Raw genomic sequence first — 27,080 nt, 5'->3', positions numbered from 1 at the left:
AAACATCTTCTGGGGATGGATTTGCTTAGCTCTCCACGGCACTTCTGCCAACGTCGCTGTCCGTAGATTTACAAGTTCTTATTCAGTTACAAGGGTGTCCCACAAATTATTTGGCCATGAGACACTATTTTATGACAAAAAATATGGCAGTGTGCCCAAATCATGGAATTCCCTGACGTTACCACATGTCATATCTCCCAGAAGCAGATAGCCTCCCAGAATGCTGTGACTGCCCGCTGGAGTCTTGTTTGTGGGAGTGGTGTGAAGACAATGACTTTGGGGTCTGTAGTTGACCTGAGGGCACTGCCCTGAATCCTCATCAGAACTCATTCCTCCAGCTGCTGGTGGTTCTGCTGAGTCCCCTTCCAAGAATGACCTTGACTCACAGGAACAATTGCACCCAAGGTCACGCACCCTCCGCGATGTGGGGACACACAGCAGTTTCAAGTAAGTGTTGAACTTCTCTTGATGGTTAAGAGACCCCATTGGTCAGATGCTACAACAGGGACAGTGCTGGTGGGCTGAGTATCCATGCGGGACCCAGCGGGCACCCCAGCCCAGCCCGGCGGTGTGGGGGAGACCGCAAGACAGCACAGGCTGTGGAGAAGAGCCTACCGCACTGATGGAAGAGCTGGTCTGGACAGGCTTCCCGCAGGCTGTCCACACTGCCTCCCCCTCTGACCCACTAGTCCCGGTCAGCCTTTTCAACTACAAAAGTCAGTGACTGGCAGGAGCCTCCAGGCATTCAAAAATGTGACCAGACATCCCCGGAGGCAGAAATCCCAGAGAAAAAGTTTGTGCCAGTGCCTCCGTCTTCTGGTGGGCATTAGTGCCCCAAGGTCTCCGAGGATGCCTGGGCCTGGTTCATTGGCAGACCAGCCATGGGAAAGGCCAGTGGAATGCATTTGGGCCATGCTACTGTGCAACCATGGAAAAAAATTGTCCAAAACTTTGCACGAAGAGGAAAACTCTGCCCAGTGGACAGAGTGGGAGTTAGTTACGCTTGTCCTGAACAAGCCCTCCAAAATGGACCTTGCTGTACTTTCAACGATCCATGGGCAGTAGCCAATGGATGGCAGGGACTACATATACCCATCAAGTGACCATGAAAGGCGCACAACCTCGCAGGCTCATGGTGAAGGAATACCCTAGACCTCTCTATCTCTGGCCCACACAGCACCTGGCTGGGCCTATCTTCTTGGAATACTTTGGTAACCTGCTCCCGTGCTGTCACCGCTGCCCTCAACTAACTACAGGACAACCATTTTAGTGGCGAGCTTAAATTAAGGACTTTAGGAGTAGAGAATCTTGACCCAACACGTCAAAAAAAGTTAATTTTCAGGACACTTAGATTCTACTCAGCCTTATCTTATTATTGCTAATCTCCCCCTTTCCCCACACGAAATTCCCTTGGATTGCTGAATCTGTCTTATCTCTTGACACTGCTGACAAACCCTTGAGAGTTCCTCCTTTGAATACTTTGAAAGAATTCCTCTAGAAGGTATTCTCCCTTATAGGTTCTTTCCGGTACTAAGAGTTCCCTTACATGGTTAATCCCAACTCCCCAGTCTTGCCAGCACTGGACCTTGACTTCACATCAACAAAATGTTGTTGCTGAGGCGACTCAAACCTATTATTAGCAGGCTGTATGTTGTCTCAGGCAGGACACGGTGTTGAGGTTGGGCTGGGCTATGATAGCTGGGTATTATATTCCGAACACACCTTTGCCCCAGATGAACCCTACTGCCTACAGTGAGTATCAGGTATATACTGCCTGCCAGGCATAAACAGGCTGAACTATGTAGTGTGATGGATGATCACATTGCCTGCATTTTCTGCTGACCAGTCAAGGGAGGGGATGTGTAATAACCAACACCTCTTCTGGCCTGCACTAAGTGAGACAGAACTGCCAGAATGGCTATGGCAAATAGTGGGCGAAGGGATCAGAAGACTCAGAGAAGTAGCTCTGCTGGTGGAGAGAGGCTGCTGAGGACAGAAACCCACCAGGTGGGTGTGGTCCACAGGAGGACCTGAAGAACATTCTATTTTCCCGAGTGGTAAGGAATGTGCCAGTGAAGGTGGCCCACAGCATCGTGAAAAGTTCAGTGGCGGCTCCTTTGTAGGCCAGGCCTGATGGGAGATGCCATTACAGAAAGAAGTATGCTTCCAATTCTTTTTTTTTTTTAAGATTTTATTTATTTGTTTGACAGACAGAGATCACAAGTAGGCAGAGAGGCAGGCAGAGAGAGAGGGGGAGGCAGGCTTCCTGCTGAGCAGAGAGCCTGATGTGGGGCTCAATCCCAGGACCCTGGGATCATGACCTGAGCCAAAGGCAGAGGCCTTAACCCACTGAGCCACCCAGGCGCCCCTATGCTTCGAATTCTAATGAGGATGACAGAATGTCAGAATAACAGAGGCCAGGTGACGGCACACCACTGCCTGCAGGAAGGTGGGTGAGATTACTGTAGTACGTGACAAGTATGGTGCTAATTCATGGCAGCCAGCAAGAGGAGTCCGTTCTCACAGAGTTACAGAAGTGGTATCATACCATAGTATTCCTAGGGGGCAAGACAGAGCTTAATTTATACAACTAAAGGGAATCAGGATGGATGATAAAGGCTCGAGGCAGCCATCTCAATAAAAAATTATGATCCTGAGGCACCTGGGTGGCTCAGTCCATTAAGTGTCTGCCTTCAGCTCAGATCATGATCCCAGGGTGCTGGGACTGAGCCCTGAGTCAAGGGGTGGGGGGGGTGTCCCTGATCAGCGGGGAGTCTGCTTCTCCCTCTCCCTCCCTCCCCCTCTCCTCTCCTCTCCCTCATGCTCTCTGTCTCTCTCTTTCTCAAATAAGTAAATAAAATCTTTTTTTTTTTTTTTAATTATGACCCCTGGCCCATCAGCCCTCTGACTAAAAGGGAGGCCAGGCTGCATAAGGAAGGATTCCCCCCATGTCATGGAAAATGCATATGGTAATGATGCCTCCAGTCCTTCTCCAAATGGACCTCTAAAAGGACCTCAGAAGAAAGGGGAGTAAGCAGATATTTCAAGGACAGTTGGACAAAGGACCTGAGTTAAAACTGAAAAGTAGAAATGAAGTATTACCATTACAGAAGGAAGGTCATACATGGAGTCCTGAGCCAGGCCAAGTCCTAGTGGATCCGCCGTGTCCATAGATCCACCTGAGGCTCATTTCCCTGGTCCACACGTAGATCATTGGAACGGACATGCTTGCCCATCTGAAGGACCCCATGTGGTCCTTAGCCTGTGGGGAAGAAGCCCTGGAGTGGGGAAGCCTCTGCAACTGCTTCCCCTGACCAAAATAATCTATCCAAAACAACACTCATCCCGGGGGGATAGGCTCAGAGTAGCACCACCCATAAAGACGAAAGAATGAGCAGGTGGAGGTTCCTGTCAAAGGGTGCCTGTCCCTTTAAATTACAACGGTTGGTACCCTAACAGGATGCATCCTGGCAGAAGGCAAGTGGATAGCTGTGCACACAATCAAAGGTTGGCCCCAGGGGTCATCACTGCCTCACCTGAGAGGGTATCCAGATGTTTTCTCAGGGGAGCTAAACAGGCTCTCAGGGCAGTAGTAGGGCAGTCGGGTGCTCTGGCTAATGGCTCTTTTGTAGCCCTGTCAGCGACCACCTACAGTCTTACCCCAGGGTATAACTCTCCCACCCTCTGGTTATGATCAAAGATGATTTGGGGTGGAATTGGGATCCCCCTGAGAACAAGTCTGGGTTAGGTTACAAGCAGGAGTAGACCAACTATAAGTGTTCCCAGATAACTGCAGTCATAGGGAACATAATGAGCACGGAGCTCCCTTTTGGAACGCAAGCTCTGGGGATGTGTATTCACTTCTAGTATCTGCTCTCCTTCCCCAAGATGGACTGGAGAAAGAGACATTGGAGGCAAAGAAATGAGTTACTTCTACAAGCCCTTCAGCGTCTCTCCCAAGACCAGCTTTCCCCACTCTCTCCCCTGCGCTGGGGCTTGACCTCATCCTGCAAATTCTGCATTTACTGTTCCATCCCCCCAAACCATTCCAAACAGGCGACCTGCTCCTTCTCACCTAAAACGAAGCAGGAACCCCTTGCTTCTTCTTGTCTTCCCACCTGTTGACCCTTAAATTTCCCTCCCTGCATCGCCAATATCAAGAATCCTTGACCTTCAGCTTCTATGGCTCTCAGTCTGTGCCTCCCACATCTGACCCCTGAGTCCAGCAGACACAGGCAGGTGCCTCAGAGCTGCCTGAGTTCCTCTAAAAGAATATTTTAATCTTTCATCCTGGAGACAGCTTCTTGTTCATTTCCAGGCCCGAGCCATTCTTCAGGCAGACCGGGTCACAACGTAGAATGAGCAGGAGAGCCTCTGGGCATTTAACGACCGAAGGCTCCTTCTTCCTACAGAATCCCTTTCTCCACCATTTTTGGGCAAGTATTTGAGTTCCTACCATGTGACAATCACTGTGCTTGAACTGAGAATATAAGGATAACAACTAGACTTGCATCTAACTTCTTGCCAGCAAGCTTGGAAGCCAGAAAATGATGGAATCTATCCAGTGTTCTGAGATGAGATGACTGTGTGTCCAGACTTTTTCAGGTTCAAGATCAACAAGTCACCAGGAGGGCTCACAGGACTCGGCATATAGTCAGACTCTTGCTATGATTTAGTACAGTAAAAAGACACAAGGAAAAAAAAAAAAGAAATGGTACATGGGGCACAGTCCAAAGGAAACCAGCTGCAAGCTTCCAAGAGTCCTCTCCCCCGGTGAAGTCACACAGGACATGCTTAATTCTTCTAGCAGAGTTGTGACAACACATATGAAATGTTGTCCACCAGGGAAGCTCATTAGAGGCTCAGCATGTAAGATTTGTATTGGGAACTGATAACATAGGCACCTCTGTCTAGCACATATCAAAATTCCAGACTCCCAGTTGGAGAGCAGATGTTCAGCACAGACCATATGCTACAGTTTCAACACAGGAAGCCATTCCTGTCAGTTAAGGAATGATGGGAACCCTGCTGAAAGCCAAGGGCCCAGATGCCAGCCAAGGGCCATCCTTGTAAGCAGTCCTTTCTAAAGATAGCAGTCTTGGGCCTGCTGTGTTAACCCCCCCTTTTTTTTCCCCACCAACGGTCGACTTGGAATTTTGCTATTGGTAAAAATACTCTTGAAGCATGAAAGCAAAGTGAAGACATTTTCTAGCTAACAAAGTAGAGCCAACAGAGCAGCAGGGAATTCTAAAGAATGTACTTTATTTTTTTTCTAAGGTTTTATTTATTTTTTTATTTATTTGAAAAAGAGAGAGAGAGAGAGAGAGCAAGCATTAGAGGGGATAGGGTCAGAGGGAGAAGCAGATTCCCCACTGAGCAGGGAGCCTGATGTGGGACAAATCCAGGGACTCCACGATCATGACCTGAGCCAAAGGCAGTCAACCCAACCGCCTGAGCCACCCAGGTACCCCTAAAGGACGTACTTTAGTCAGAAAGAGGGCAATCCAGAAAAAAGACTGAAGGAAAGAAAGAGGAATATTTATGGTGCAAAACATGATAAAAATGCCTGCCAGGTGTAAAATAACAAGATGAGAAACAAAATAAGGGACAGAGGATGGGAGGTTAATGTATTCAAATATCCTTGTATGATGTGAAGGATAGTAAAGCCATTCATTAATTTTAGACTTTAATAAGTTAATTGTGAATGTCAAAATATCTAGGGTAAAAATTATTAGGCTAGATATAGAAATCCCACACTTGTTCAAAGAAAAAAATAAAGGACTTGGGGCGCCTGGGTGGCTCAGTGGTTGAAGCCTCTGCCTTCGGCTCGGGTCGTGATCTCAGGGTCCTGGGATCGGGTCCCGCATCGGGCTCTCTGCTCAGCAGGGAGCCTGCCTCCTCCTCCTGTCTCTCTCTGCCTGCCTCTCTGCCTACTTGTGATCTGTCTGTCAAATAAATTAAAAAAAAAAAATCTTTAAATAAAAAAAAAGAAAAAGAAAAAAATAAAGGACTTATAGAGAAATACTTAATCAGTACAAAAGAAGCCAGAGACAAAGAGAACTAGAAAGGAAGGCAAATATGAAGCACAAAATCAGACGGCCAAAATATTCCAAACAGGTTGCTGATTATCATGTAAATTGTAATAGAATGTGTATCACACAAATAACTGAAAATTTTCACTTAAAAGATTTATAGTAAAGGAATGCAGAAGGATATATTTAGACAAACTAAGGAATAGAAAGCAGATGTGGCTATGTTATTATCAGACCAAATAGAATTTAAGGCAAAAAACATTACTAGAGATAAAGAGGATCACTCCATTATGATAAAAGGCTTAATTCACCGGAGCATGAAATAAATACAAACTTGTACAAACTTAAATAGCATAAAATACTGTATATAAATAAAAGTGGGTGGAACTATAAGGAGAAATTCACAATGCTATTATCCATGGGATGTTTTACACAGCATTTCCTCTAATACTTTGACCAAGATATTACTATATTGACTACACTTCGCAGTCAAAGGCACATCTTTTGGGCAGAAATGGAACAACAGCTGTGGACCACACGTTGTTTTGAGTCTCATTTTGAACTTTTATGAAAAAGGACCCTGCATCCCACTTTTCACCAAATCTCAAAGGATTGATGTCACTCCCTGACCACAATTCAATTATATTAGAAAGCATTAACCAAAAAAAAAAAAAAAAAATTAGAAAAACCCACATTTGGAAATTCATGAAATAACTTCTATTCTTTTTTTTTTAAAAGATTTTATTTATTTATTTGACAGGCAGAGAGAGAGAAGGGAGGAAGCAGGCTCCCCGCTGAGCAGAGAGCCCCCAGGAACCTGAGATCATAACCTGAGCCGAAGGCAGAGGCTTTAACCCACTGAGTCATCCAGGAGCCCCAACTTCTATTCTTTTTTAATTTATTCTTTTTAAGTGGGCTCTACACCCAACGCGGGGTTTGAACTCACTAGCCGAGATCAAGAGTCACACATTCTACCTAATGAGCCAGCCAGGCCCCCAACTTCTAAATAATTCATGTGTCAAAGAAGAAACCATAGTGGAAATCACTTAGGATGTAGAAATTAAAAACAGTGACAATACTACCATACCACAAATATTGTCTTGACATTATAGCTTTAAATGCTCTAATGTTAGAGAAAACTAAAGATCCACGTAAGTAATTAAACTTAAGAAGTTGCAAAAAGACAAAATAAATGAATTTCTAGGCAGTGGATTGCTGCCTTAAAATTATGGATATTTCTCTCGGTCTTATTAAGTCTCTCAGACATGCTTCTCCAATTTATACTCCTATTAGCTATGGTTGGAACACAATTCTTACACCCTCACCAACATTTAAAAAAATTTGCTAAATTAAGTTCTAAGGGAGTACAGATGTGTTTTTAACCCACTGAGCCACTGAGGCACCCCCAGATGTGTTTTTTATTTAATTTTTTAAAAAGATTTTATTTATTTATTTGACAGACAGAGATCACAAGTAGGCAGAGAGGCAGGCAGAGAGAGAGGAGGAAGCAGACTCCCTGCCGAGCAGAGAGCCTGATGCGGGGCTCGATCCCAGGACCCTGGGATCATGACCTGAGCTGAAGGCAGAGGTCTGACCCACTAAGCCACCCAGGTGCCCCTTTTATTTAAAATTTTAAAAGATTTTATTTATTTCTTTGATACAGAGAGAGAGAATGCAAGAGGGGGCGTGGGGGAGGGAAAAGCGGACTTCCTGCTAAGCAAGGAGCCTGACACGGGACTCAATCTCAGGACCCTGAAATCATGATCTGAGCCAAAGGCAGATAATCAACCGACTGAGTCACCTAGGTGCCCCAAATGTATTTTTTTAATGTAAGTTAAATTGGATAGCTCATTATTTGAAAATAAGGGACAAATCATCTGTATTCTCTAGGTCTCGGTATCTAAAATCTCAGGAGGGAATTTCTATCAGCTCAAGCTATTTTCAAGAAATATTATGAATGTTTAAATGATGTAAAACATTTGGAATTTTAAAAATCAAAATGCTATGGAATGTAAGTTATCAAAATATTGATGAAGGAATGACAGTGAGTCAGGTTTGTACTCTCTTTCTTGCAGAAGTGAATGGTATTCGTGGTCATTAGACTGTATTCTAGGCAACATTTGAAACATCTGACTTCAATAGTCTTCCCATATGCTCACAACAATCAGATCTAAGTATATTTAGCTCCATCTCACTGATAAGCAAACAGGCTCAGAGAGCGTAGAACCCTTGCCTCTCCTCCTCCTTCCCCTGGCGGGGGGCACTGGAATAAAGTGAGAACAAGAATCAGATTCCGGTCATTTTTAAAGCCTGTGCTCATTCCTCTAGATGCCATAATGTGGATATTAGCTCATATCTGAACCTAATCTCTGGAAAGCCGAAGTGCCCCATCATCCGTTGGAGAGAGAAGAGCTTATGGAGGTGAATAGATACAGAGGTTTGGCAGTAGTCCATCTCACAGTGGGTTAGGTGAGACCCTGAACTGACCTTACGGTTATTTCCCCGATCACATCAGGTTACACTTCTCAACTGGCGAAATCCCCACATTTCTTTCCTGACCGAAGAATAGTATTATGATGGGACAGGTCAAGTGAAAGCTTCTAGAACTGCTCCCTCCCCACTTCCACCTTAGATAATCAACCAAAAATCAATGCCCTATCCCCGGGGTGGGGGATCCCTAGCTCTTGCTAGCACCATCCAGAATTATCACCATCCAGAACTCAAAAGATGCAAAGGTGGTGATCCCCAACATATCTTCATTTAACTCACATGTTTGGACTGTACAAAATCCAGATGAATAGGTTTTCACAAATTTAATCAGGTGATGTTGCCAGTGCTCACTAGGTCCATGTACAAGTGGGAACAGTATACATGGAAGAGTTCCTGTATGACATTGTTTGGCCATAGTGAGTAATGGAGTCTAGGCATGGGTTCAACAGAACAGTTTTTTCTGAAGAAGGTTGCTATGGCTATGACACTGATGAATGTCCAATCTGCCTTTGGGGGCAGCCAACACCGAGCTATGGGAATTTGGAAATATGGTTCACTCTAGCCAAGTTGGCACACTACAAAGACTTCACAGTGACCAAACTGCCTTACCCAGGCATTTGGACAAGGAGGAGATGAGAGAGTTGATTTTTGAGGAGGCTGTTTCAAAGCTCAACAATATCAGAAGCCTGTGGATGACAGAGAGCATATAGATTCATTGACTACTTGGACTCTCAGTCCATTGTTGGGTGGCTTTGCAGGCTTTGCTACAAAAGGTGCACCACTGTCAAACTGTAAATGATCCAGAAAGCCAAATACATGATAGTTTTGTTTCAAAGGCCACAACAGTAGGCCCAGAGTCAGCTAATCAGACTGGAACAGAAACATCATAACCTTAAAAAGTGCCAACAATGGTGAAGCACTGTTGGAAGCCAAAAAAGGAGAGTCAAAGGTCCAATGTGGTCAATCCATCAAGAGTGGGGAGGACCAATGCCCTCTGTCCTGTGGCTTCCTTTGCGGTGAGATAAGGGGGCCAACTCTTGGCAGAAGTCACAAGTCTGGATGCAATGAGGCTTCTGCATCAGAAACAGGGTCCTCGAGTTTGTGTTCAGTGTATGATGGTGGATGGAGTGCCATGTTCAGGATGACGGTGGGTCCAGGAGGCAATCTGGACCACATAGGCTTGACCAACACCGTGACTCCAGTCAGCCTCCTCAGAGAAAGGGCCCTTACCATGGGCCCAGTGTGCTGAATCACCAATCACAACTTTTTTCCAGTTTGCAGTCCAAAGAGGGGTGTCTTTGTCAGTCAGCAGTTTTGAGTAACAGAGCAGAAAGCTAGTCCATTGGGGAAGATCCAAGAGTCAGTAAAAATATGACTGGTTCTGGGGCATCTGGGTAGCTCAGTGGGTTAAGCCTCTGCCTTTGGCTCAGGTCATGATCTCAGGGTCCTGGGAGTGAGCCCCACATCGGGTTTTCTGCTCAGCAGGACCCTGCTTCCCCCTCTCTCTCTGCCTGCCTCTCTGCCTACTTGTGAGCTCTCTCTGTCAAATAAATAAATAAAATCCTAAAAAAAATTTATGACTGGTTCTGTAGAGTATCATCTAAAGCAATGGAACTTCCCTTTCACACTGTGGGTGGGAATCTAAATTGGTGTTGCCACTGTGGAAAACAGTGTGGAGCCTCATCAAATAGTTAGAAATACTATATGATTCAGTAATTCCACTACTGGGTATTTACCCAAAGAAAGTGAAAACACTAATCAGAGGAGATATATGCACCCTCTGTTTATTGCAGCATTATTTACAACAGCAAAGATATGGATGGAACCTAAGTGTTCACTGAGAGATGAATGAATAAAGAAGATGTGGTATATATATATGCAATGGAATTTTACTCAGCCATAAAAAATAACGTGACCTTACTATTTGTGACAACATGGATGGAGGTAGGGGGTATTATGTTAAGTGAAATAAGTCAAACAGAGAAAGACAAATACCATATGATTTCCCTTATATGTCTAAAAACCAAAACAAACAAAGTAGAAACAAACTCATAAATACAGAGAACAAACTGGTGGTTACCAGAGGTGAGGGGGATGGGGGATGGAAGGAGTGGGAGGTATTGCAGTTATGGAATAAGTCAGTGGGATAGAAGGTAAGGCACAGGACACACAGTCAATGGTATTGTAATAGCATTGCAGGGTGACAGATGGGAGCTACACTCGTGCTGAACAGAGCATAATGTATAAAAGTATTGACTTACTATGTCATACACTTGAAACTAATGTAACATTGTATGTCAACTACACTTCAGTTAAAAAAATAATGAATTAATTTAAAAAATGAAGCAATGGTTCTGAACCAAGGCTGATTTTTGTCCAGAGACATAGAACAATGTCTAGAGACATTTTTTATTTCCATGACAGGGTTGGGATGCCACTGGTATCTGGGGGGTAGATGTCAGGGTGCTGCTAAGCATATTACAATGCCCAGGACCTCCCCCCATTCCCGCAAGGAATTACCAAGCCTAAAATGTCAATAAAGGGGCGCCTGGTTGGCTCAGTTGGTAGAGCATTGTGATTCTTGATATCAGGATCATGAGTTTGAGTCCCGCACTGGGCGTAGAACTCACCAAGAAAATAATAATATAAACTAATTAATTAATTAATTAAAATGTCAGCAGTGATGAGGTTGAGAGACTCCGGTGTAGGGTGGCTCAGCCCACTGTGCTGATTGGTCCTTATTGTAGATGATCTTCTAGAGTTGTCCTTGTGCTGCACAGGCATTCACCATTCTAGCCTATTTTTGTATTTATTTTAAATTCTGTGTAATGAGGGGTGCCTGGGTGGCTCAGTAGGTTAAGCATCCAACACTTGATTTTAGTTCAGGTCATGATCTCCAGGTTGTGAGATCAAGCCCCATATCAGGCTCCACACTGGGCTTGGACAGAGCTTAAGATTCTCTCTCCCCCTCTTCCTCTCCTCCTCCCCTGTCTAAAAAAGTAAAATAAATTATCTGTAATGAAAAATGCAATTAAATGAAGAGATCTAAGGAACCAGAATTCTGGGTAATCTTTCTATTTCTTTTTCTTTTTTTTTGAAAGAGGGGAGGAGCAAAGGAAGAGAAGGGTAAGAGATAATCTTAAGCAGGCTCCACACCCAGCACAGAGCCAGACAAGCAGGACTTGATCTCACAACGGTGAGATCTGAGCCAAAGAACAAAATTCTGGGGCACCTGGGTGGCTCAGTCATTAAGTGCCTGCCTTTGGCTCAGTTCACGATCTCAGGGTCCTGGGATAGAGCCCCATATTGGGCTCCCTGCTCAGTGGGGAGCCTGCTTCTCCCTCTCCCACTTCCCTTGCTTGTGTTCTCTCTCTGTGTGTGTGTCTCTCTGTCAAATAAATAAATAAAATCTTTTTAAAAAAAAAGGTTCCAACACTTAATCAACTGTGCCCCCACTCCCCCACCTTTTTAAAAAGATTTTATTTATTTATTTGACAGACAGAGATCACAAGTAGGCAGAGAGGCAAGCAGAGAGAGAGGAGGAAGCAGGCTCCCCACCAAGCAGGGATCATGGGATCATGACCTGGGATCATGAACTGAGCCGAAGGCAGAGGCTTTAACCCACTGAGCCACCCAGGCACCCCACTCCCCCCTTTTTTAAAGGAGTTAGAAGTTTATCAAATACACCACAAGGGAGCAGTGGGCAGGACAGCAGAGGAGAGGCTGTCAGCTTAGATTTTTTTTTTTTTTTTGAGATAGTGTGTTTGTGTGCATGGGGCTTGAAGTGCAGAGGGAGAGGGAGAAAGAATCCCAAGCAGACTCCATGCCAAGCACAGAGTCTGCCTGACACAGGGCTCAATCTCACAACCTAAGCTGAAACCAAGAGTCGGACCGCTTAACTGATTGAGCCACCCAGGTGCCCTTTGACTAACTAGAACTTAAATAACAACTTGAAACATTAAAAAACAAACTAATTAATTAATTTTAGAAAAAGAAAAAGCAGAAACAAAGGAAGAAACCCTGTGCTCATGAGCACCGACTCCCTGTTCCTCCTCTCCCTAGTCCCTGACAATCCATGAATCCACTTTCTTGTCTCTGGATTTGTCAGTCCTGGCCATTATATATAAAGGGAATCATAGAGCATATAGTCCTTTGTGACTGTCTCTTTTTACTCAACATAATGTTTTCAAGGTTCATCCATGTTGTAGCATATACAGTACGTCACCCCTTCTTACGGCTGAATAATATTCCATTGTATGGAGTTAGTACATCCTGTTCATTCCTCAGTTGATAAATATGATTTCTGCTGTTGGGCTATTCTGAATAATGTTGCTGTGAGCATTATCGCAAAAATTTTTGTGTGAATACATGTTTTCAACTCTCTTGGGTGGAACACACCTAGGAGGGGAATTACTGGGTCATATGGTAACTCCATGTTTAACTGGCACCATTTTACATTCCCACCAAAAATGTATGACATCATGAATACCACTGGTTCTTGCATAAGGACAAATTATATTTTGTGGTAGTGAAAAGCACTCACTGAGCACCCACTTTCTTGCTTCTTCTCAAATTAAGTAAAAATATTGATTTTTAACAAGTGATTTTGCTGAAATAAAGCAAAAAAAACAATTTAATGTAATAAATATTTAGTAATTCTGAATTCTGCTTGTCTTTATTTTATTACTCACCCAACCATCATCAATTACCCAGACATGAGCAATAAATATTAAATGTAGTCACCTTTAAAATGTTTTCAACTGGGGCACCTGGGTGGCTCAGTGGGTTAAAGCCTCTGCCTTCGAATCAGGTCATGATCCCAGGGTCCTAGGATTGAGACCCATATCGGGCTCTCTGCTCAGCAGGGAGCCTGCTTCCTCTTCTCTCTCTGCCTGCCTCTCTGCCTACTTGTGATCTCTGTCTGTCAAATAAATAAATAAAATCTTTAAAAAATAAAAAAATAAAATATTTTCAACCTTCAGGTGCCTGGGTGGATTAGCTGGTTAAGCATCTGCGTTAATGATCCCAGGGTTCTGGGATCGAGTCCCACATCGTGCTCCCTGCTCAGCGGGGAACCTGCTTCTCTCTGCGCCCCTGCCCCTCCCCCCTGCTCAAGCACTCTTTCTCTCTCTCAAATAAATAAATAAAATATTTTTTAAAATGTTGCCAACTTTTATCATCTCTAGTCGTAGCTTTATACATTTTTTTTTGTTTTGTTAATGTAAAGATATATATTTATCATGGGAGGAAGATAGGATACTGAATAATTTAGCATCTTGTCAGTTTGACTTTTTTAAAAGAAATTAGTATATGAATATTCTCTCTGAGATAATATTATAATTTTCATTTTGTTAGACACATATGACAATATAAGGAGAAAGAGCTTCATTTTCAGATCATTGTATGCATGCCGTTTTATAGACAAACCATTATTTCCAACTATTCATTATTCTAAACTCTACGGCAGGGTGTATCCTGTCGATTCCTGTCCATACACACGTTTCTGTAGCATAAAGGCCAGCAGAGAGAACGAGATAGTTCCACACTGCCTTCCGGAAAGGCTGTGCTAGGCCACGCATCTCTACCCATAGCAGTGTTTGCCTGTTGCTCTGTGCACCTTACATTGGGTCTTCACCCCAAATTGTGCAAGGTCTCTAGTGCGTCAGAGATGATGCTCTGCTCACTCACTTTTCCTCCGGAGCACACAGGTAGGCCCACATTTCCCGGCACCCTTTGTGCTGAGGTAGGGCTGAGTTGTGGTTGTTGGCAGTAGTGCCAAATACGTTTGAAGGATCTGGCTGTCTTCTGCAGTTGTTGGATACTTGTATTCCCCATGAACCTTCCTCCCCAGACAATGGTGCCACCTTCATCAGCCTGGCTAGAACCTCTTAGCGGGGGAGGTAAGAGGAAGCAGCACCCGACCCCTGGGCCTCTGACCTCAGCCCACCACTCACCACCATTCTGGGGACCCCGTACCTCAAGACAGCTACAGCCACACTTCCCAGGCCGTAACCTGAACGCGGCATGTGACCACCTCCTTCACTTCTTCTAAACTATTTACTGAGTACCTACTATGTACTAGACACTATTCTCAATGCATTGAATATATCAGGGAACAAATGAAACAAAAATCCTTGCCCCATTCTGGTGGGCGAGACAGACAATAAACAAAAGACCTGCTAAATAAGTACTTTACGTGAAAAGAAGGGATAGGGTAGGGAACAGGTCACCAGAAGTGAAAGGTAAGGAGTAGGTGGCTGTGCGAGGAAGGGCGGAAAGAACTTGGCCTTTGAGAAAAGACCTAGAGGTGACAGTCGCATGTTTATCTGGGAGAAGTTTTCTAGCAAAACAATTATGCAAAGGCCCTGAGGCATGGCCAAGCCTGGGGCGTTCAAAGGGCAGGAAGAAGGCCGTGTGGCTGGGAACGTGGAAGGAAATGAGGTCAGAGAAGTAGTGATGAGGAGGGTGTCCAGATCACACAGGGCTTCGGAGGTGACTGTAATGACTTTGACTTTTGCTCTGAGTGAGATGATGTGCCCGTGCACAGTTTTAGACAGAGAAGTGACATGTGTTCTGACTTATGTATTACAAGGGATCCCTTTGGCTATTGTACTGAGAACGCACCCACGGTAGGAGGAAAGTGGAAACCAGGAGATCGGGGAGTGACAGTGGCTTGTGCTGGATTTGGTAATAGGAGGTATGGATCTATTTTGAAGATGGAGCCAGAAGGATTTCCCAGTGCACCAGGTCCTGAGGAAACAGGCGTCTAGGAGGCTCCGAGGTCTTTGGGTGGAACAGCGGGAAGAATGGAACCATCTGAGTTAGGGAAGACTGAGGGTGGAGGGGGTGGTTCTGTGAGCAGGATTAGGGGCTCAGGTCTGAGCCTGGGAAGACTGAGATGTTTCAAGACATCAAAATGGAGATGTTGGGTAGGCAGCTGATTGCAAGTCTGGAGTTTGGGAAAGAGGTCTGAGTGGAGATTAAACTTCCTGAAGTTGGGGCCTTCCTGAGCCTGGGTGGCTCAGTTGGTTAAGTGTCCACCTTCTGCTCAGGTCATGATCCCAGGGTCCTGGCATTGAGCCCCGCAATGGGCTCCCTGGTCAGCAGGGAGTCTGCTTCTCCCTCTGTCCCTTCCCCCCATGCTTGGTCTGGTGCTCTCTCTCTGAAATAAATAGAATCTTAAAAACAAAACAAAACAAAACAAAACAAAACCCTTCAGAAGTTGACTATCTTCTGTAGTTGATTTTGCTGTCCCCCTTCCCCACCCCTCCACTACCCGGGTCTACACTGTGTGATTCAGAACATTGAAACATGCCTGGCCACGTTACACTTAATGATGTGACTTATGTGTGCCGCTTAAGAACATTGTAGTGTGTTAACAATCTGTCTTCGAATGTGAATTAACTGTTGTGCTCTGTAGGGAGACAATCCTAGTCTAATTTTTAAAAAAGATTTATTTATTTGGGGGGTTGGGAAGGGGCAGGAGAGGGAGACAGAATCTGACGCAGACTCCGAGATGAGCATGGAGCCCATGGTGGGGCTTGATCCCACCACCCTGAGATCATTACCTGAGCAGAAATTAAGAGTCGGGGTCTTAACCAACTGCGTCACCCAGACGCCCCTCTAATTTTTAACACTGTATCATGACTATATTTTCTAGGCGTCTGGATAACTCCAATGAGAATGGTTACAATGCCAGCATGACCCAGACTTCACTGGAAACACAGACTAAATGATGAACGTAGTTTCATCACAAATGGGAGGACGTGTGTAACTGGACTGGGGAAGTAACCGGAAGAGATCACACCTCACATTGTGCAGAAAGGAATGTCTGCTTGCACATGCACAGAGAGGTACAGGCAAGCACACAGGGAGACGGAAGCTCACAAGTTCAAGATAAGACAGGCGAGTACTTCAGTACTTCTAAATCTACCAATAGTGCAGGGGTTTTTGTCTCCCTGAAAGACACTGATGTTCAGTAGAAACTAGCAGCCACTGAACTGGCTTGGGCGCACACCTTCAACACGCAGACCTCATCGTATTGTATTGTTCCCTTAACTGCTCTGTGACACCGAGCATTTCCCGGTGGAGATACAGCAACTCAAATGTCTAGCGGACTAACCAAAGGGGAAATCCTGGTAACAGAAGGGTTGGCCCCTTAGGGCACAAACCCGATTCTATCAGATCTTCCTATAGTTATTCGTGCTAGTGTTCTTCATCCTGTAGTCAACTGCAGCAAGGCTGCGATGAGAAATGTGTCCCCTAGCTCTTAGGTACTTTGGTTTGAAAAATGGAGTTTCAATCATCTCCTTAATTTCTATGACGACTGTAATGAAATCACAGAAAACATAAAAGATTGCTGATCTTTTATCCAAAACCAAACTAGGCTTCTCTTATTTATTTGCATATTTGGCAGGGAGTGCAAATGTAAATTTTGGCCCCTCCCGCTCAGTCTGTTTCTTACCAAGAAAAACGAAAAGATGTTACTTGTTAGGTGTCCTGGACATCTAATGTACAAGCTTGCCAATACGGAGTTGTGATTTACTTACCTATGATACTGAGGCATTCATAATGTGCATTTTAGTCACGTTTCCATTTCCTCAAAATGTACAGGAGCATTTAATGAGATTTTTTACTTGCTCTCTTTTACTTCATTACATAAAATTTGCTTTGACTTTCAGCTCAGCAAGCCAACATCTGATTCCTGGGGTCAGTCTCATGTGATGCCATCAAGCTCACTACCCTCTTGACAAAATCATGGACCATGGAAGAAAGGATTTTCAGTTTTACCACCACATAAGAGAAGAGAAGGGCATCCTTGAGAATGCAAGCAGTTTAGAGAATTATTACTGGAAAAAGAAATAGAAAAAGCAAAACTCAGGATGCCTGGGTGGCTCAGTTGGTTAAGCATCTGCCTTCATTCAGTTCAGGTCATGATCCCAGGGTCCTGGGATCAAGTCCCATTTCAGGTTCCTTGCTCACCAGGGAACCTGCTTCTCCTTCTGTCTGCTGCTCCCCCTGCTTGTGCTCTCTCTCTCTCTCTGACAAATAAATAAATAAAATCCTTAAAAAAAAAAAAACAAAGAAAGAAAAAGAAAAACTCTTACTGTGTTAGACAGAAAAAGTAAGTAGTTGTTTTTATTCAATAGAGGTAATTTGCTTTTTAATTAGTACTACTGGGTTTACATTCTGCTTTTTAAAATCTTACACTTATGTAGCTTAACATACATGCTTGCCTGGACACAGTTCCCTGGGGCTGGTGCTCTGCTGGGGCTAGGTGCCTTGGGGTTGTTCTGCTTCTTCATTTTTCTGATCTGCATGTCTCTCTTTTCTTCACCAGTCCCTTGTACTGCTGCACCACAGTCATGGTGTTATCCCCAGTGGCTTATCCTGGGAAGCATGAGATCTGCCTATCTGCCCACGCTCTGCAGCAAAGGCAGCTCCAGGGACAGTGTCCAGCCATCTGCCCTTGAGAACCTCGGGAGTGCAGGTCCCTTCGTTACACACACTTGTCTGTGTCCTTGGCAATTTTGCTGCTTCTTAATACTTTTCAGAGAGACATTCTTTCCTCTGTTCAGCTGACCCAACACTCCATGCATCCCATAATTTCTAGACCATCAGAGAAGGAAAGGATTCGAATTATTTGGGTCTGACCTTGTCTCACATGTCACCACCTCACTGGTAAATATTTATTGAGTTAAAAAAGAAATACTATTGTGACACACACCGACTCCCTGGACTCTGAAACCTCTGTTAACGTCACGAGCTTCAAAGTAGTTTCCAAAACTTTCAAACCTTAATTCCAAGCATGTTAATATTATAGAAGACAATCAAAATTGAGAAATTCCACTAGGATAGTGGTTCTCAGCCTTGTCTGCATACTGAAATAGATTTTTAAAATCGGATATATATATATATATATATATATATATATATATATATATATAGTTTTTTAGATTTTAGATTTTAAAGTAAGCTCTGTACCCAACATAGGGCTCGAACTCACAGCCATGAGATCAAGAGTCACATGCTCTACTCACTGAGCCAGCCATGTGCCCTGTCAGCTTATTTCAGGATAATGAATTTCCTTAGAGAATCTGGCTTCTGTTTATACAGATTCTGTCCAAAAGATTTTCATAGCATAAACCAGGTGCTTACCTACTCAAGGGAGTGCTGACTGAAATATATAGCGTCCTTATTCTGATTATTTTTATCAACAAAGTCAGTATATTCAATGGCAAGCGCAAATCCTCAGTTCAACCACCACAGGTGAACTGGAGACTCTCGAGGACATACTCTGCTTTCGGGTTAACATACCCTACCTCCTCACCTCTGCACTCCCTTGACAGGCATATTCTGCCTCCTCAGAATCCTGAGGGTCATCGGCTCACTTGATCACCTCAACATCTGCACACGTCCCCCTACACTGACCCCTGTCCCCTCCCCACACTGTTCTCAATACTCCCTCAGCCTTCACGCCCACTACTTCCAGTTGACCTCCTTGGTTGAAGGCAGCCATCCTTTGTGAACAGAGCCAAGCATTTTGAAAGCATTTGTGTTATTGCAAAACCTCCACCAATGGTAGTTGTGGTGTGATGCAGGCATGGGAGGCAGCAGTGACGGGCACCAAAGGGAGTTGAGATGATGGGGGCTACTGTAAGGCCGCCATGACAGGCTGCGACAATGGTGGTGGTGGCCGTGGGTCACGTTGCAATGAATGGCCACAGGGTGGCTACCACTGAGCGAACTGCCCCGAAGCTGCTGCTCTTTGCTGGAGTTTTCTCTCCACCCGAGCCCACTTTGCCTGTGTGTCTGGCACACAGGAAGGAGCAGGGAAAATGACTGGTGGGGGTTAGTTAGATCCCCCTTGAGTGGGAAGTATATGTTCTCCACTGTTTTCCAGAGTTCCCCAGAGTTAAGCTGTTGGCCAGTGGTAACTTGCTTGATAATGCAGCCTTGATGTGCTGCTTTCCCTTCCTGTCTCACTTCCCTCTGCCCTACCAGTGCTTTCTGGGGCCATCTTCCAAAGCGCTGCCTCAAAATCTGTTTCTGGGGGAACCCGACCTAAGATAGTGCATCATGAACCAAGGATTAGGATTCAAGTGCAGATGGCACATTAACAAAAGCCAACCCTATGCCAAGCCGTGAAAGTCTCAACATATTTCTAAAGACTGAAACCATAGAAAATGTGTTCCTAGTCCAATTGCAATTAGGCAAGATAATGAGAAAAATCCCCATGTGTTCAGAAATTTAAAAATACAGTTTTAAACTTCTAAATAATCTGGGGTCAATGAAAAATGCAAAATAGAAAGGCTTGCTTTGTGGGAAATTTAAGTGTGTACATTAGAAAAGAAAAAAGGCTAAGAATCATTGAGCTAACCATTCATTTCAAAAAGAAAAAAAATTAAATCCAAAAAAGGTGAAGAAGATAAATTAAAAACAAATATGCAAAGAACACCAGTAAAGCCAAAAGTAAATTCTGTGAAAAGAGGGGCACCTGGGTGCTCAGCTGGTTGGGCGACTGCCTTCGGCTCAGGTCATGATCCTGGAGTCCTGGGATCAAGTCCGCCATCGGGCTCCCAGCTCCATGGAGTCTGCTTCTTTCACTGACCTCCTCCCCTCTCATGCTCTCTCTTACCCGCTCTCTCAAATAAATAAATAAAATCTTCCCCCAAAAAATTCTGTGAAAAGATTAATCAACTTGTTTTGTTTGTTCTTATCACTTCTTTTCTTTTTTATTTAATTGAGAGAGAGAATGGGGAAGGGCAGAGGGAGGGAGAATTTCAAGCAGAATCCCCACTGAACATTGAGCCTGGCATGGGGCTTGATCCCATGACCCAGATGATGATGACCTAAGCCAAAATCAAGGGTCTGGTGCTTAACCAACTGAGCCACCCAGGCGCCCCCTTGTTACCCTCCTTATAATTACATGGAGCAGAACCCCACTCAAGCAAAGTGGGGTTGGCTGAAAACACAAGAAGTTCTGAGGACTCAATCCATAACCCAAGGAAACTAAAGCTGGGGACAGAAAGCCATCAGGACCCAAGCAGCCCGTTTAGGAACCACAAGAACGATCACATTCCTTTCTCTACCTGGGTTTTCTCTGGTTTGCACCACATGGCTTTTGGCAGCTCTGGCAACCCTGACTGCTCCCAAGCAAACTGACAACTTCGTCTTAAAGATCAAATCCCCAGGAGACACCCTGGCTCATTTTTCCAAGCCAGAGCACAAGCCTTGGGCTTCCAGTGGCCAATCTATCAGCACTGGGCAGTCACTTCTAATTTCTGGAAGTTTGGAGTCATGTCCAGGGGGAAGTGGCTTGTCTGAATGGTGAATCTGGGTGCAGGCACTGGGCACACTCAGCCGGGCACGCCGGGCTCTCTCTCCCCCATCAGTCCTGTCTGCCCTCTGCCCTTTAGGACCTGCCCCCCCTGGGGCACTCGTGCTCAACCAGCTGAGCTCACAGAACATGTACTTCTGAGGAGAAACTGAGAAGCTGCAGCAGCCCCTGTTGGTCCCTGCCCAGATCCACTCAGCCCTCTTCTGGGCGCTGAATGCTGCTCACTTGATTCCTGGCTACTCTCCACGCAGGGCCTGTTTGATGGCAGGGCACAGGACCACACAGGGCAGGAAGGAGTGCAAGACCATCAGTGCCCATGACACCTGCCCCTGATGACAGACGGGCAGTTGGTGATCTATACCCCAACCCCCTTGCCCCTTAGATTGAGTCCATTGTCCACTGTGGTAACTGGCTTGATAACGCACCTTTTGTCAGCTGCCTTCCTCTCTGTCTCACCTCTCCACTCACCTCCAAACGTTTCTGGAATCACATTCCAAATATAATATCTGCACTCTAATTCTCAGGGTTGAATTTTGGAAGGACACAAACCAAGACAGAACTGAAGTCCAGGACAGCACACGCTAAACCATACCCTTGGTGTCGCTGTTCTCAGTATAAAGCCAGTATTTTCATTCCCACTGTCTAGTGCCCGTGTCTATCACACGACTGCTTCAAAACTCAGGAGGAAAAGAAGTATGATATTATTGCCCCCTAAACTTCAAGGAAATGCTCCGTAAAGACTGGGTAAACGCTGGAGTGGATGGGAGAAAGAGCCTTTCCCACATCTGTGCAGCAGGAGACTGGAAGTGGCTGTTAGCAGAGTTAACGAGGGAAGAGGGGTCATCTTAACTCTGGTGAGCAGGCCCTTTCTTGGCACACGGTGCGAAGCTGGGGAACAGAGGAGCAGCGTTTCCCCCTCAGCTGCTGAAGGCAGAAGACAAAGTCTGGTATACAGAGTCTTTATTTATTGTGAGTCCTGCTGTCCAGAGAAGCCAGACTCATGTCCAGGCCCCTCAGGACTCCACCTGGCCACTCTTCAGGGCTGGGGGCATCAAGGAGCCAGTCACTCATGTCCAGTTTTTCCATGGTTCAGAGTCCTCAGGAGGTAGGAAGTGGCTTTGCCTGTGGAAAAAAAAAACATGACCATCTACTAGCACCTCTTTCGTGCCTGGTCCTGGGGCCACCACTGGGGAGATTATGTAGACACAGCAGAGGCTGCCTTTGCCAAGTCCAGAGTCTGGAGGGAGAAGGTATCAGGTGATGACCTTGGCCATCTGTCATGTGAACACATCTGACACAGTGAACTGTCACTGGGAGCAGAGAAGTCACCATTTGCTATATTTACTGAGCATGTGCTGTGTCCTGGCATTGTTACAGGGCAATAGAGGAAGCAGGTGTGGTGGTAATCACTCTGAGTGCACTCAGGAACCACAACAAGGCTGTAAAGGAAGAGATATGATCTCATTTCCATTTTTACAAGGTCCTCTGGCTGCCAGAGGAGAGCTGATTTAGGGGCAGGATGGCCACAGGAAGAGGCTGACTGCTTAACCAGAGCAGGAATGACGAACCATGCCTCCTCTGCCTACTTGTGATCTCTCTCTCTCTCTGTGTCAAATAAATAAATAAAATCTTTTTTTTTTTTTTTTAAGGATTGTATTTATTTATTTGACAGAGAGGTAGAGAGAGATCACAAGTAGGCAGAGAGGTAGGCAGAGAGAGAGGGGAAAGCAGACTCCCTGCTGAGCAGAGAGCCCGATTCAGGGCTCAATCCCAGGACCCTGAGATCATGACCTGAGCCTAAGGAAGAGGCTTAACCCACTGAGCTACCCAGGTACCCCAATAAATAAAATCTTAAAAAATAAATAAATAAAAGTCCTTCCTACTGGTGTCCACTCCTAGGGCCTGAACCTTTCACTTATTACTGCCTTATTAAAAAAAAACAAGAACTACAGGGCCTGGTAGAAAGGCATCTCCCCCATATTTAGCCAAGAACCCCTCTGAGACAGCCAATGGGAATGAAGCAGTTACAAGGCAGTGAGATACAAGCCATGATGGAGGGAGCTCAGACACCCTGGGAGCCTGGAGATGGGGATGCGCCAGCTGGGGATGTTTTCAGAGGCAGCGATATATAAGCCAGAATAGCAAGTAGCCAGGTGGCCCGGAAGGACAGTCCAGGCAGAAGGAAATAGCTGGATAAAAGCCTGCCAGCAGGAGAGACACGCACCTGAGTAACTGCAGGCTCACTATGGCTGGAACAGAGTATGATGTAAAAAGTAGGGAGCGGGGTGGGCGGGGACCCTATAGGCTGTGCTGGAATTTAGATTTGGAGGATGGAAGTGAGAAGCCACGGAAAGCTTTGTGGTTTTTTTGCTTGTTTGTTTTTTTTAAAAGACCTTACTTATTTATTTGACAGAGAGAGAGCACACAAGCAGGGGGAGCAGCAGGCAGAGGGAGAAGCAGGCTCCTCGCTCAGCAGGGACCCCAACCTGGAGCTCAATCCCAGGGTCCCGGGATGATGACTTGAGCTGAAGGCAGACACTTAACCGAAAGGTTTTCAAGTGAAACAGGACATGGGGTGTCTGGGTGGCTCAGGTGATTAAGCATGCGCTGACTCTTGATTTGGGCTCAGGTCATGATCTCAGGGTTTTGAGAACAAGCCCTGAGTCAGTGTGGAGTCTGCTTAGGATTCCCTCTCTTTTGCTCTCTCTACCCCTCTCCCCACTCGCACGTTCTCTCTCAAATAAAATAAAATAAGTGAAGCAGAATATGGTCAGATTTCCTCTGGGACTGCTCTGGGACCATCACAGAGAATGGACTGAAAGCGGTAATACAGAACACAGAGGCTCAAATGAGAATGTTAAGAGGGAGGTGGTTCAAGATGTGACTTTTGCCTTAGGAGGACACTGTCCAGTGAGGGGAGGTGGTTAACTTCTAAAGGAGCATTTCTCAATTTCATTTTTATTACTGCTCCCCAAGGGGTCTTTAATGACATCTTTTTTTTTTTTTAAAGATCCTATTTATTCATTCATGAGACATACACACACACACAGAGGCAGAGGGGGAAGCAGGCTCCCCACCGAGCAGGGAACCCAATGGGGACTCGATCCCAGGACCTGGGGATCATGACCAGAGCTGAAGGCAGATGCGCAAACATCTGAGCCACCACCCAGGCAGCCTCCCCAAGCAATCTTTTAAGACAGCTTTTAAAAATTGCAGCCATCCATGAAATCTTAATACCATCGTTATACTGCATATCTGTTTATGTACTGTACACATCATTAAAGAGAGTAAGACTCATTTGCTCACTCCTCATCCCCTCACTGAGTACAGCAGAGGGGTAGTGAGGAAGGGAACAAGAGAGCAGGTAAGGAAGGAGGTGGATGAGGTCAGCCCAGGGAAGAACACAGAGAACCAGCAAGGACCTGGATTTTGTTCTCAGAGCGAATGGGAAGCTACTGAAGAGATCTAAGCAAATATGTACCAGGATGAGTTTTCAGTTTCTAAATGCTCTCTCTGGCTACTGTGTGGAGGGCAAGTGAGAGGGGATTCAGAGAGTCAGGGAAAAGGCTGGGGCAGGGATTCTGGAGGTGGAGAGGTCAGAGAGGGGTCTGGACTGAAGCAGGGGCTATGGGAAGGGGCAAGAGGTGATCATGTTCTGGATCCCAGATGCTCACGCAGGCCTATGGCAGGGGGGCTGAGGGTAACTCCCAGGTCTTTATTTTGAGCAACTACAAGGACAAAGGGGGTGAATAGTGACGAGTCCCTGCTCCTGCCTCACCTCCACAGTTGAGGGTGATCGTGGCGGCTTAACCTCCGCAGTTGAGGGTGAGCGCGGCGGCTGCACCTGCTCAGCACACTGCAGGAAGCGGCGCATGTGCTCTGCACAGTTGCCCACAGCTGCCTCATTCTGTCGAAGGCACTCCTCAAAGGCCTCAAAAGGTTCAGCACAGACCTGGCGGATCTGACGGATGATTGGGCTGTGGAGGAAGGACATTTCAAGCATTCACACTTCCACTCCACTGCCCGCCCCCACCCTCCACCCCGTCCCATTCTTGCCCACACTCACTGGGAGGATGTGCATTGAGCAATACTCATCTTAAGGTGGTAACAGTCCCGCTGCCATGACTCAGGCTTGGCCGCTACACACTGGCCATACTGCTCCAGCTCCCGGCCACAGTAGCGAGCCGTGACCTCCAGGGCTGCCTGCCTGTGGGACATGGTGGGCTGAGGGTAATTTCAGGCAACAGACCAGAAAGGGAGTTCTGATCTCAGTAGGGGGATGGAGCGTGGAACAACACTAGGTATCTTGGGCAGATCTAAGAGTCTGAAGGTATCCTGGGAAAGAGCCAGGGAGATGGACGGGGAGGGAAAGCATGAGCCCTGGGGACTGTGGAACAGGGTGGGGGCTTCTGGGAAGATGACGGAGATCTTTTCCAAAAAAAGTCTAATCATTCAAAGGCAAGCCTTGGGGTCCTTCAGGCATCCCTCGATAGGGCCTTAGAAGTAAGATCTTGAGTTCTAGGAGAAAATCTGGGAGCCATAAAGGGGTTCGGAAGTCCTAAAAAGAGGTTCAGAAGACCAAGTGGTAAGGTCTTGGGTCCTGGGAAAGGGTCCATTGACCAGAGTCTTAACGATTAAGTCTGAGGACAGAGGTACTGGAGGTGAGACTTGAAGCCCTGGGGTGGGCCTCCGAGTTCTAGGGGCATGATGTGGAAGCACTGGGTGAGGCTGGAGCCTTGGGATAGATCTGGATGTTCGTACAAGTAAGCTCTTGAGAACAAGATCTGGAAATCTAGAGCGGCACGGGTGGTCTGGGAACAAGTCTGTGGGCGTTACAGGCGAGATCTGCGATGATGCGCTGATCCGAAGGTTCAGAAGGTATAGTTTGGTGATCTAGGGGGATGAACCCGGAGCTATAAGAACGGGTCTAAGAATCGCAGAGGTGCCGTGACAATTCTGCAGTCCTAGGGTTGCAAGGTGATGGACCGTGCCTGGGGTCCTAGGGGCACGATTGGGTGGGTGTTAAGTGTGGACCTGACAAGTTCCCAGTTACCCAAAGAAGAGGGGCGGAGTCTAAACGCCCAGGGGGCGGGGCCTAGACACGCGGAGGGACGAGACTTGTAATGGACTGCTCTGAATCCTAAGGGTCGGATCTTCGAGGAACAAAGACGCCAACCCTTCCTCCCGGAGTGCTGGCCCAGGTCCAGATCACGGAAGAGAGGGCAGCAGATCCAGGGTAGGCGCTCCCGCTACTCACATCTCCAGGCCGGTACGGGTAGGAAATCAGTCCGGGAGGAGAGCTCCGCCTTTTCCGGTCAAGTTGTCATGGCGGCGCCCAACTCGGCTGTCCTTGCCTCGTTTTTTCCGGTCGCAGAGCCGGCAAGTGGCCCATTCTGTTCCCTTTAGGCCCAACCTGTCATGGCGGCGCTCTGTCTCTCCTTCCGGCCCCGCCTGTACTGGCGGCGCCTGCGCAGCCGTCGCGGGCCGCTCTGCGGCTCGGTGGCTCTGCGCTTTCTACATCCGGCTGGCCGTGGCCGCGCCGGAAATACGGGAGAGGCCTCCTGTGCGCTTCTCTCCTAGCCACCCGCCGGGACCTGGGGACGAGCGGCTGCTCTGGCCACTCAATGTGGTGCTGTTGGTGGCCAGGTTGGGCGCCGTGGCTGCGGGCTCCTTGCCGCGGTGACCGGGAGCCTGACGCTTACCGCCGCAGTGCCACCTTCCGTCTTGCGCGGGCGCTCCCGGTCCTCTCCGGATGCTGGCGCGTGCGCGCGGTGGCGCGCGCGGAGCCGCGGGAAGGGGGTCACCGCAAGAGTGGGACCAGCCGGCCTGGAGCTGCCATCGGCTCAGCCTGGGGGACTCAGACCAGGCCCCCTTCTTCTTGGCATAAGCCCTGGGACCAGGCTGGACTTGAGTGTTAATATTGGCTCCACGCGATTATGGGCATGTGTAATTCTAATTCCTCCTGGAGGGGTATCATTTCCACCTATTGGTCTGCCCTCCAGTGTGAGACCCGGGGGTACGTTTTCCCACCTGTGAGGGTGGGTGCGTGTATCCCGAGATCAGAGGGAGACTAAGCATCAGCCCAGCCATCAAATATGTGGATGTCTTCCCAGACTCCAGCCAAAATGAACATAAAATGGTCTTCATCATAGTGTCGAGGAGCAAGAGCTATTTGTGAGCAAGTGACAGCTACTTGGAGTATGGGTGTGCTCATCTGT

The 27,080-nt window shown here is 46.5% G+C and overlaps 1 protein-coding gene across 2 annotated transcripts; it reads right to left on the bottom strand.

The window, feature by feature from the left end:
* Positions 1-21,805: 21,805 nt before the first annotated feature.
* On the bottom strand, positions 21,806-26,307 carry LOC111158442 (coiled-coil-helix-coiled-coil-helix domain containing 5). 2 transcript variants are annotated; one of them, XM_022520462.1, is made up of 4 exons: positions 26,120-26,307; positions 24,929-25,069; positions 24,641-24,839; positions 21,806-21,984 (listed from the first exon to the last, which is right to left on the bottom strand). In XM_022520462.1, coding segments are annotated over exons 1-4 (366 nt in total). In that variant the 5' UTR covers positions 26,122-26,307; the 3' UTR covers positions 21,806-21,960. The 2 variants fall into 2 exon arrangements, with proteins under 2 accessions (XP_022376170.1, XP_022376171.1); XM_022520463.1 differs by having other exon boundaries at positions 24,707-24,839; positions 26,120-26,304.
* Positions 26,308-27,080: the final 773 nt, after the last annotated feature.

Source organism: Enhydra lutris, unplaced genomic scaffold (assembly GCF_002288905.1).
Source record: "Enhydra lutris kenyoni isolate GAN:26980312 unplaced genomic scaffold, ASM228890v2 scaffoldscaffold59, whole genome shotgun sequence".
Lineage (NCBI taxonomy): Eukaryota > Metazoa > Chordata > Mammalia > Carnivora > Mustelidae > Enhydra > Enhydra lutris.
Note: the sequence above shows the minus strand (reverse complement) of the source record. Positions and strands in the feature narration are given on the sequence as shown.